Source organism: Sabethes cyaneus, chromosome 3 (assembly GCF_943734655.1).
Source record: "Sabethes cyaneus chromosome 3, idSabCyanKW18_F2, whole genome shotgun sequence".
In the NCBI taxonomy this organism is placed as follows: Eukaryota; Metazoa; Arthropoda; class Insecta; order Diptera; family Culicidae; genus Sabethes; species Sabethes cyaneus.
This window is the reverse complement of record NC_071355.1, coordinates 74,370,672-74,383,318: the sequence shown is the minus strand read 5'-3', so window position 1 is coordinate 74,383,318 and position 12,647 is coordinate 74,370,672. Positions and strand designations below refer to the sequence as shown.

The 12,647-nt window shown below is 41.0% G+C and overlaps 1 protein-coding gene across 11 annotated transcripts in view; it reads right to left on the bottom strand.

The window, feature by feature from the left end:
- LOC128744355 (MAP7 domain-containing protein 2) overlaps nt 1–12,647 on the bottom strand; it is a 366,494-nt gene that overhangs the window by 166,415 nt on the left and 187,432 nt on the right. For 9 of the 11 annotated variants that reach the window (XR_008412384.1, XR_008412385.1, XM_053841291.1 and 6 more), the window contains one exon: nt 229–1,103. The exons of the other annotated variants lie outside the window; for them this stretch is intronic. Coding sequence is in view for 7 of the 9 variants with exons in the window: in XM_053841291.1 (XP_053697266.1) it covers nt 229–829 (601 nt within the window). In the remaining 2 variants the exon portion in view is untranslated. The remainder of the gene's footprint in view (nt 1–228; nt 1,104–12,647) is intronic. 11 annotated transcript variants of the gene reach the window in all.

Genomic DNA, 12,647 nt, shown 5'->3' with positions numbered 1-12,647 from the left:
TTGCTGTTGTTCCAAAAAATAAGAAATTGTTTTTGGTTTGGTCGTACTCCCAAAATCGGTAGCCTCATTTGAAATCCATTTGGTTCTGCTTTATCCAAAACAATGTTTCATAGAGAGACAGAAATTGAGTTTAGTCGTCTGAAAACTTTCAATATAAACATATCACCTTTCAATAAAATACCGCTAGCTGTAAAAGATAATGCGCCATTCTCAAGTCACAAAACTTACATATCCAAACGTTCCCCTTGGGGGTATCCTCCAGTATCCGAATGTTGAAATCGTACGCCGCCAGGTCCTTCCGCAGGCTCATCGCCTTATCGTAGGTCAGAGCACATTTTGGCACCAGAAACAAACTATCAAACTCGTAAATATCACCGCCAATGTTTCGGCTCTTCGAGCCCAGCACACTGTTGTTGCTGGTGCTGTGATACAAACTTCCGCCACTACCGCCGTTAGTCAGAATCGACGAATACCCGTTGGTCGGTCCTCCCCCGGACAATCCGCCGGAAGAGTAACCGCCGTTCGTATAAGCTATACCACCACTACCACCACCACCGCCGCCGCCGCCGTTGTGTGCAGCAGCGCCGATGTGTTGATAACTGTTCCGGCTTCGAATCAGCCGGTTATTGTTGGAACTACCACTGCCACTAGTACTGTGATGGCTGGCAGCACGGCCTGCACTGCTGCTGCGAATCTGGAACGTTGCTGGCGAGTTCGGATTGCTGCCGTGATTATGACTGTGCTGCGGTGGATTATGGTGATGCGCGTGATGATGGTGATGATGATTGGCACTGATATTGGTGGCTGCGCAACGTTTCACTGATATCATAGCGCCCGCCGAAGGAGATTTTGGAAGAGCACTTTTCGCTTTGCAGAACACTTGCTGCAATACCAATCCGCACGGGTCAGTACTTTACTAGACATTCATACACTCGGGCAAACACATACACTCACTTATTGTGACTTATTGAAATCTTCCTTTACTGCTGTTTTGCACTTTTATCACAGATGATTATGGAGGAAATTTTTACTTTTTTTTCGTCAGAGTGCACACACTTATCGCTCGGTCATTTTAGATGTACCGTTTATTCCCTGCAGCAACACTGAAAATTAACTCGTTAGTTGATTTGATTTGAACTTGGAAGTTTTCCGACTGAGAAAATTTGTGTGTAAATATAGTGTCTAATTGGCCTGTTCTGGTTCAGCGATGCAGCGATGCCCCACGAAGAAAACTCAAACCGAACCGTACTCAGCCGCGAAAATCGTCCAAATGTGTACCCGACGGCAGCGAGAGGCACTGTTGACTGGTCAACTGAACTGGTCGATCGCTCAATGAGTGCGACGACTCGCGCAGGATACGAGTCTGGGTGTATGTTGCACGTAACACGCGGAACGCCAACAGTCGTGCGGATAATTGATCGCCGATAATTGTGACGAGCGCGTGTTGTGACCACAAAGACGACGACGACGACGACGACGGCGGCGACAACGATGTCGCGAACGCCCTGCTCGTCCGGCTCGAACGTAGATTCCGATCGCCACCTATTACATAGTTTGCGATGACGTCGGTCGGTGACGGGTAACCAGCCACAACCAGCACTACTGTGGCAAGGACACCTCTTTCACTTCCTATGATGATCCACCATGGCAAGGCAAGGCAAGGCAAGAAGACCACGATTTTTTTTTGTTTCTTATTTTTTCGGCCGATTTCGGAGTTTGCGAGCACGAGCCTTCAACCACGAAGCTCGCACTGGCACTGAAACCATTGCCACACAAATCGTCAGATTAGCACACAGAAGTGGAAAATTTCGAAGCCCCGGCCAAAATCCCGCAATTCTCCGCCAAAACGGATGGTGTGAACTGGTAAAACGCGAAGCGGAGCAGCGCAGCGACCAAACGGTAGAAATAACGCGAGAAAGTAAGATTCGATACGGGCAGTAAAATGTGGAAGATGCTTTTCATTTTCTTTTTTTTTTTTTCCTGTAAATTGGCCAATCCGGTGCGGTGGTGTGCTACTGCTGCTGTTGCTACTATTGACTGGCAGCAAACTGAATTGAATTCAGGTGTGGTTATCGGCACCAAATAATCAGTTTTTCGCTTGCCACCAGCGGCCACAGTGGCGGTGGTAATTTCGGGCAAAGGGTCAAGTTTCGATGGAGGCCATTCTATGGTATTGCTGTTGTACAATTAAATGAAGGTTTTTTCTTTTTTTTTTGCTCAGGGCGAACTTGTGAGCTAACTCTAATATAGCACAGGAGGAAACTACTAGCACAGATATCTACTAGGCAGATATTCGAATCAACAAATCTGGTTGTTCAGGCCGACCGGACAGAAGGCAATACAGACGCTGGAAACATGAAGGTTGTTTAGTTTTATGTCAATCAGTTGGTATTAACTGAAACACAAACTAATATGTAACATTCAATTGTATTCGAATCTCATAACCAGAGTTTTGAATTAATTTACAATCCTAAGATTGGTTATTGAGATTGGACTCGGACGTAGAGTAACTGGCATTAGTTTCTAATGACAGGTCCATACCCAGGAGTCTATAGATTCACATATAACATTTGATTAATTGGTGGTAATTCATCATACAAGTTTCTAGGCACACTAAGCCTTCCAGTTGACCGCGAGGTACGACACTGGTCTAACAAGCCAGTCGTCGTATGTTCGAATCTCGACTGGGAGAGGCTTTAAGAGTCAATAAGATCGTAACACTAGCAGCGCAATTGTTCTGTACAGAAACATAAGGTGAAGTTCCAACTGCGGAATGTAGCACTTGCTTTGCTTTGTTATGTTTGATGTAAATAATTTTGCTAAGCAGAATGGAGAGCATTATGCATTGGAGCAAATCATGTAAAACAAGATTTAATATCCTCCAGCTTATGAGCAAATTTCACTATCCTATCGGCCATAGGCTTTGAGCTTAACCTTTCACACCATAGTGTAGTCCTGTTGATCCTCAACTTCACTGCACTGCTTGGTACATGTAGTCTGAGTAACTTTTTTGAGAAAACTTAACATGCAATTTGTATGAAAATGTAAGTCAATGGTAGCGCATGGTACATCCCAAGCAGCAATGTGAGTTTTATTGTACTCTTATGGTGGTTTTCAAGACGAATTTTGGTCTTAAATGCCATCATAAGAGTGTAATAAAACCCAAATTGTTACAATCGTCAAGGTTTATCTTCAATATTCTCTAGATATCCAGTCAGTACGTTCATCGGTTGGTACGCGAATGTGTTCTCCGTAAACCTATTCCTCTCAAAGTGTATTTCCAGTATTTCTGCGTATGACATTTCTTACGACGCAAAATGGACCGGTCGCTTAGTTCAAATACCCTGTTGTGATTTACGACACACTGCACCACGTAAGACGATGTACGTAGCGCTTAGTTCCGTTTGAAATTGCTGTTTTCGAAACTGGAGAATGTGTTTCTTCTAGTTTTTCCAATGAATGCTTTTCTTAATTGAGCGTGTGCGTGTGTGGATGTGAGGATCAGCACTTGTTCATTTTGTTAGTGTATTACGCAGGTGCTGGACCGTTGTGTTTATCAGGCTTGTACGGTTGACTACATGAAAGATCGTAACGGAATGAATCCAATCATTAGGATAGGCGGATGACATGGAAGTCCGAACGAAACACGTACTTCGGTATTGGGGAATGCTGGTGAGATTGTTCCATTTGTACAATTTATATTCCATTTTCCATATATATTTGCATATTTATAATACACTAGCTGACCCGACAAACTTCGTATTGCCACAAGTTAAACTGTGTTGTACATAAATCCTGAATCTCGGACGATCTTTATCGCAATCTCGAGTTTTGCAAGTTTCGGAGGAGTTCATGGGTGTTTTAAAATACAAATTTTTCTCACAGTAAAATGGAAAACAACTCCCCCATTGCTTAGCCTGATAAAATAAAGCGGATAGCATTTAAATATTCGCCATCATTACAAAACAATTCGCCGAATACCATTTTGCGGAACACCAATTCTCGGTTGACCGTAACGCGGAATATAGAGTTTCGCAGAATACCATTTTGCGAAAAATCTTACGCGGGATGTACCATTTCACGGAAAATCTTTTTGTAGAAAGTACCATTTCGACCCAACTGAAGGAAAGTAATAAAGGTCAGTAGATCTAGGAAAATAAATAAACCTAGATAGTGATCTCTACGGGGTGCAGAACCCCCCCCCCCCGCAGTGGCCGGTGTTTCCGACGATGATTAGTTCTCTAGATATGAGGGTATTTGTATTTCATTAGTATAGGAGCCCCCCACTATTGTCGGGGGGAGTGGTCATAATTCCGTTCCTAAAGAGGGGAGGAGTTTCGATTCACCATAGAAAAAATTCTTGTCTCTAAAAACACCCCCATGCCAAATTTTGTTCTATTTGCTTGATTAGTTCTCGAGTTATGCAGAAATTTGTGTTTCATTTGTATGGGAGCCCCCCTCTTAGTGGGGAGAGGGGTCACTTACCATCATAAGAATCTTCCCTGACCCCAAAAGCCTCTACATACAAATTTTCTCGCCGATTGGTTCAGTAGTTTTCGATTCTATAAGGAACATCCCGACAGACAGACAGACAGAAATCCATTTTTATAGGTATAGATTATAGGCAAAGCCAGGGTGGCCACAGAACTTCTTGAAAAAAATTCCCGACTTTTTCCCGATATTTTCCCGATCGGATTCAAGTTTTTCCCGACAGAAACTTCCTTCATTTTTCCGTTATAAAATAAAGGTAGGGTATGTTGCTACATCGTCGTAATTGCCTATTCTCGTCCTATCCAACACAAACTATTAAAAATATCACATTTTTATGACACACAATGCAAAACTAGTTATTCCCTAATATTTTAGTTTGTTGTCTATCATACGCGATCAATCAGAGTGAGCTGAGATCTATTTAAATGCTTTTTATCATTAAAGAAGTCCTACCAGCCAAATTTCCTACGTTTTTTCGTGCGACGAAGAAGACAATGTCGACTAATCGTTTTAATTTCCGTCATTCATAAATGAAAATAACTCACGCAAGGCATTATCGTTATTCTACAGCTAGGAAAACTTGCCTGATCTGCAGAAATTTTGTAGAATAGCATTTGTCATGCCGTCCTACACAAATACATGCGCGTTAGATTCGTAAACATTGTTGTGATTTTCAATTCGGACGATGAAAAATTTTGATGGACGGATTTTACGGTACGGTACGACAAATTTTAGCAATAAAGTCAGTAGCGTAATTTCAATAATATGCTTTAATAATCGCTTTTCAGTGATTTCAAAGTGAACGGATCGGAAGGTAAGTATGTTTTAGTCAAATCAGCACAAGAACTTTTGGAGTATTCATTAAATCCATCCAACAAATGATGAAAATTAGAATGGCTTTACTTATTACGACGGGAATTAGAAAAAAACCCTAACATATGCTGTGTATATTGCAGTTTGCAGAGCAGAGCTCAAGGATCGAAACTATCACTCTACTATGAGTCTATGGAGTGCACTCGTCGATTCTGCCACGAAACAGAAGTGGAAGTTCAAATAATGTAGTAGCCGAAAATCAGGTATCTTTCTGGACAGCCTGGATACGACTGACTCTCAAGCCCACTAACCCAGTAAACCATTTGGTTTGTATATCTCAATTGCAACTGAGATATACGAAATCATATCTGAACGAAAAAGTTATATTTCACGCCATATAAGAACGTATATGCACCAAACTGGAGGCGATATACGTGCGAGAATTTTGACAACTATTTGTAATTCTATTTTGCGTAGTTTTTATAACAAACACGCAACTAAATACTCCTGAATATATGATTAAGATATAATCAAATGCTGCAATCGTCTATACTTCTTTATAATTCACAGTCATGAATTGTATATGAAGACACGCACGACTGCAAAACAACTTATTGTTCACTTCCGTTTGACATACTCTAATCATTATACAATTCCAATCTGAAATTGGCCTGAAAACGATTTAATGTGAACTTTCTATTACGATTTTGTGTTATCTGGGAAGTGTGCATCCAAATTAGTTTAAGAGTGCAGCACAACTAAGGGAACTTTCCCGCCAAAACAAAGTTTCATTATTCAGGGTGCTTGGACACTGCGGAAACGAGAGTAATAAGCTTGTTAACAGCCTAGCGAAACAAGGATCAGCTCAGACAGCAGTCCGTCAATGATACGCCAAGCTGAGGAGGGCTGTTAGGAAATCTTGTAAGCAGGACTAGAGAGCCAGGGTCAAATATCTAGCTGATGAATGACGACGTTACTTTTTACAGCCTTCCGCTAGTGGCAAATTTTCGCAGGCTTCTGTCGTGCTCTGCAAAATATCTCAATTCTCGGCGTTTTCCTGGCAAAGCACAGAAGACGAATCGATTTGCTCTCTCTCAGTCGAATGTTACCTTCGTCGAGTTTTGTGTGTTTCATCTTTCTTTTTCTGCCGGAGCGCTACCGAATTCATGCTCTCAAGGTCACGGAACAAATCGTTCCAGTCCATATAATTGCCTAACGCATATTCTCTTTGGGACACGGAGCAAATAGCCTCGTGTCTTCAGCGTGCGAAGAAAATATTAGCTCTGCTTGTCGTTTTCCGCCTTCTGATAAATTCTAACCTGTTTTCTTCTGGTACTTATTGATTTCGAGAAAGCATTCGACCGAAACATGAAAACATCTGGGGCGTACTAAGGCGTAGCTGAGTTCCTAATAAAGTAGTCTATCTCATTGTTTTAGTGCAAATTGCTGCGCGATGGCCTCCTGTCGGTCCCTATATGTGTTACTGCAGGAGTGACATAAGGCTACATATGTACTGTCACCGCAACTGCTCCTCGTTGTGATGGACGAGATTTTAATTGGAACCATTGACAGTGAACCAGACCGAGGATTACCCTGGAGTCTTTTGACTTTGCCGCCCAGTTAGCTTCGAGGTACGATGCTGGTTGAACAAGCCAGTCGTCGTATGTTCGAATCTCGGCTAGGAGGTGCTTGCTAGATAGAGTCAGTAGGATTGTTACACTGGCCCCGTAATTTTCCTGTACTCTAACAGCCGGCTGCAAAGTCTGTTGATATAGAAGGGTAATGTCTAAAGACGGTTTAAGCCCAAGACTTTGCTTTTGCTTTGCTTTTGCACAATATGATGTGCAGAACAACCTTGATGACAACTCCAAGATAGTAGGTCTCATATTCAACGTCGTAACTACCAAGTCAGTGAGATTAAACATTATTAATCCACCTTATTTCCAGTTAGATCAGGATGGCCAGGGATTTGGGACTATGAAATTTGGGAATTTGGGCTCGACACACAAATCAGATTACCGCACCGATCCTAATACGAATTTTCAATTTAAATTTGAAATTCGTTCGATTGCCTGCAAGACGTGGTCCGTGTCGGTGGAGGCAACTGCAGGTCTTCGTTCTGCATCATTCAGGTCTCGTGGTCTCACACTTGGATTTCTAATTAGGAACTCTATCGTCAATATCGCCACATAGAAACAGAGATTCGGATGCGTAAGTGGAGAAGGATCTGATTTATTTTGAGAAGAGGGGCGAACGAAATCGGCAGGAAGACACTCAATAGGAGAACAGAGGAAGCAGATCTAGAAGCTACTGACGGCGTGGTATTGCTAACTGTATTCAGATTATTATTGGAACCTCACGTGGCGACATGTGGCAGATGGCAGAAAACCATGGCAGATAACCGTCCACCAACCAGACTTGATACCTTTGTTCTGCCGAACCACAAGCCAACGGACATGAACACATCAGCAATAATGTCATCAGCAACAAGGTAAAAACGGGGAATATTACAATAATTCAAAATATTGGACGCAGTGGATCAGCTCCGCAACAGAAGAAGAAAGGTCTATTTATTACTAACCATCTCATCCCAGTTGGTCTCGTGGTACAATACTGATTAAATAAGCCAGTCGTCGTATGATCGAATCTCTCAAACATTCAAATATCTCTCGTGAAAAAAATCTACAGATCAAAGCTGGCTACTTTAAGGTAAAAATATAAAGCGCTTAACTTATACAAATTGTTTTCCAATAAAAATTGTTATACGTGAGGAAAGAAGTATTAAAATTTTTTAATAACCATGAGGCCAAGTGGAAGGAGACGGTTAGCAATAAATGGAGCTCTCTTCTTCTGTTGCTGAACTGAACCACTGCGTCCAGTATTTTGAATTATTGTAATATTCCCCGTTTTTATCTTGTATGTTGCTCATGACTTAATTTCTGATGTATTCATCCGTTGGCTTGTGGTTCGGCAGAACAAAGCGATCAAGGCCAGCGACGTTCCTTGAAACCAACTGGAAGGCTATACCCCCCACACACCACTATTACGAAAAAGCTGATACAGAGAGTGCCATATGCTCACAGTTACAGACGGGTTTCAGTTCGTCTTTGCAGGTGGAGGAAATTCCTGGTACGAAGATTTCGTTTGAGGTCTAAAGATTCATGTGTTTCAGAATTGTAGAGGTTTCGACATATCTCCCAGATTCTATCAAGGTATTCAACTTGAACATCTTTACGTAAATTCATGAATTCCCGATTTATAGCAATTTTCATCAAATTCCCGACTTTTTCCCGCATTTTTCCCGACAGGTTCCAATTCCCGACTTTTTCCCGCATTTCCCGCTTTTCCCGAATCTGTGGCCACCCTGCAAAGCAAAGCCTAGGTGCTACATTCCATCAGCAAAACTAAACCTTCTGTTTTTATACGACAGACTTCGCATCCACCTGTTAGAATACAGGACAATTGCAGGGCCAGTTGCTACGATCGTATTGATTTCAACAGCCTCTCCCAGTCGATTATAATACATTATATGACAAATAAAACATGGTGGGTAACTACAGATGCATCATGCGAGTAGAAGATTGCAGGAAGGAGTGAGTAGTCAACCTGAATCTCTACGAAGAAACTCTTCAAGTCCGATACAATATTTATTTGCGCCCTTCGAACAAATAATCTAACACGTGGGTTAAAAATAGCTGGTGCAGTAAAATTGATTATTACATGGAAGGATCCTAATGCTGTAGGTCTCATTCAAAGCATAGCATTCAAATTCATTGTACCATTCAAAAATTTTCATCAAAGAATTTTATTGTAAAAATAAGCGCCGGGTAAATATTTAGAATATTTTTTTTTAAAGAACACTCATAAAATAATAGACGAAAGAAATTGTAGAAAAAAGTAATGAAATTGAAGGTATGGATAGTATCTTTAGGACAAGGATAAGGCGTGAGAAAATGAGTGCAAAATCAAATAATAGCAGGGAGAAATGAGCAAGCACATGCATGCCAAGCTGAAAGATTCGAGAATTAAAACCGGGTTATTTATTCGAAACCAACGAGCTCTACCTACGGACAAGATTCGGCGATATTGCGTACTTCTCGAACAGGCAGAAAACAATCTCTATAATAGCTGTATAAGCGCGCGAACCTTATTCTGACTCAGCCATTGCTGACTTAACCGTTTCATTTTTTGATACACATATTGTATCATCCCCTTTTATTGGTTTTTATTACTAAACGATAAGTTTAAACCTAAATTGTTTTTTTTTTCAGCCGAGTCTATCTATAAATATAAGAGCCTTGTCTGTAGCCAAAACCAGGCCCCTGACCAGGGACGTCATATTTTCGTGGTAAGAATCGCCCACATTGAGCAAAGACTCAAACCAAGCGAGCAAAAGTAACGTAATTACGAGGCCTACTTCCGATTCTCAGTTAGACGTGAGGCGAGGCACGCGGGTTACAGCTAGCGACTTATAATGAACCAGATCTGCAGTGCAGGGACTAGTCAGTTAGCTGGCAAGAACAATTTAACTTCGAGTATGGCAAAAGAAATTTGTCATCAAAGCTTAACAATGAAACTTTTCGTTTGACGACACGTTCCAAGATTTTTCCAATAACGTTCATGTTCAGACGAAAACCAAGATCGAATCTTCCGTTTTATTCAACATTCCGCAATTGGTAATACCGGTTCTGCACCGAAAACTGATTTTTCTGCATTAGATCTTGTTAGTTTATCAGCCTATTCATTTCCGGTTACACCAGAATGGCCAGGAACCCAAACTGGATAGACAGCATTCAGATTGCTTAGTTTTTCGCGGCAGGCGAAGTTTTGGATTTGTATGGTGGTCTGTCTATAAGAACGGAAGGAAATAATCTTGCCCATCAGTTCTTTCTGAAGCAAAAGCTGAATTCCACACATAATTGTAAGGATTTCAGCTTGAAAAATGGCGTAGTGACTACCCAATGAATAGAATTCTTCTAATTCCTGCTCACGACAGTAAACACCAGCATCCGCACGATCTTCGTACAAGGAACCGTCGGTATAACAGACCATATATTCGGAAATTTTCCTTTCAGCAGGAACTGGATAATCACTCCTTTCTAAGAGGAAAGTTATATGGGAAAGTCCTGTACGAAAAAATACGCATTAACGACACATCGCTAGAAGCACGAGCAAGCTTGTGCTCTGTAGCTATTTGTGATTACAATTGACTATGACCAAAGGAATCATCCTCAGATTGCCAATGGCCAATCGCGGGTCGTTGATGAACACATATCAGTGCCTCTTGTTTCAGATGGAAATGGAGAGCTTCTAAGGCTACATTAGGAGTTATGGTAAATGTTCCAAATAATCCCAAGTAACGATTCTAAAGCCACTTGCTTTTATTTGAACTTTATAAAAGTTTCATTGGGGTAGAATCATTACCTCTGGTTTTATCAACGTGTTGCACAATAGCAAGATGGTACAAATCAAAAACTATTCGTAGTTAGCTATAAAACCATAATAAAACTGTTAATAAAGCAGATTTATTGTGGTTGCTTACATTACCACGATAAAACTGATTAGCTGAGACACATCTCTAATTAACTTACTATAAGTGGGGCGTGATATGATATTATTTGATTTGGCGCACCAATCAAAGTTGACCTTATTATAGTAACACCCTAACCAAACAGATCAATTGCGCACAGAACAGAAGTGGAAGTTGAACTAGCGAACCTATCACTTTTTCCACGGAAACACCCGAACGCTTACGAAAGCATATGAAAGCTGCTATGCGATAGGTAGCGACCGTTCTGCTTATATTGCTGTTATTCGCTTTTGTGCGAAAACCTTCACAAAAGAAAAATAAAAGCAAAAGAGACTGTTACCAGTTTTGATCGCCGAATCGTTTGGACTTCCACTTTTGTTCTGTGCATTGCGGCTATTATAAAGAATTTGAATATTAGAGTTCAACACCGAAATCATTTTTTCTTCGAGATTATATGCCGTTTTCTAGCATTTTTTGTCGCCAAACAACAATTCATCAAAGCAAACTGTGAGTTGCAGAAAAGAAGGTATTATTGATCGGGTTTCATGTCCGAATTCAACTACAATGATTTATCTAGAAATCAAGATTGACTAATTGAATATATTTATAATGTTTAAATACTTTGCTTTCGAACATTACAAACTTTGATGGTGCGGTAATTTTAACCACTTATCATTCCAATATGCACAATAAAATTTAATGCGCATATGCTGCACAACTTTCGAACATACAATGCTGGTCTAACAAGCCAGTCGTAGTATGTTCGAATCTCGGCTAGGCGGTGCTTGCTAGTTAGAGTCAGTAGGATTGTTGCACTGGCCCCGTAATTTTCCTGTACTCTAACAGCCGGCTGCGAAGTCTGTCGATAAGGAAGGGTAATGTCTAAAGACGGTATAAACCCATGGCTTTACTTTTTTATGCTGGACAACTTCGGAAACTACTGAAAATTTATTGTATATACTTTCGTATAATTTATTACGGTTGCTGTAAATCAAAACGATCAAAATGTTCTAGTAGTAAAACTTTATATTTTCTGCTCACGGCTATAAATTTTTAAGTTAATAAATCGGTCAGGGTGATTTAACTTTTTACGCAGTAAGCTTTATGCTTGATCACTTTGTCGAACAAAGCGAAAAGCTTCATTAGATTATGGCGGTTGCCGTCATCAAGCAGCGAAAAGCATATTCGGTTTTATTAGTGCTTTCTGTTGAGCGTAATAAACCTACTTGAGCTTATGGGCCTCTTGGACGACAGGAAATTTTATAGCTGATCATCAGCAGGTTCTAGTGGAGCTCATTGTTTTATTAGCGGTTTTATGAAATTAATTATGAAAACCACTAGCAAAGCCATGGGCATAACCGGCTTTAGACATTACCCTCCTTTATCGACAGACTTCGCAGCCGGCTGTTAGAGTACAGGACAGTTACGGGGCTAGTGCAACAATCCTACTGACTCTATCTAGCAGCACCGCCTAGCCGAGATTCGAACATACGACGACTTGCTTGCTGGACCAGCATCGTACCTCGAAGCCAACTGAAAACCACTAGAGGAACACAATAAAACTTAGTCCTGCTAGGGAATGCCATTAAACACATCCTTGGAAGGTCGTTTAACTTTGTCCGGACAGTCACACCATACAAGATACAAGACAAAAATAGGCCAACATTGGTCTGATGACGATCGTGTACAACGTGTGTATTCATTTAGGTTTAACCCCCTGAACTGCTGGATGTCCTTATTTGAAACGTGCGGTTGTATTAACTCATGACTGATCCTGTTAGAGCAGAGTGATCTGTCTAACACCACCTCTCTA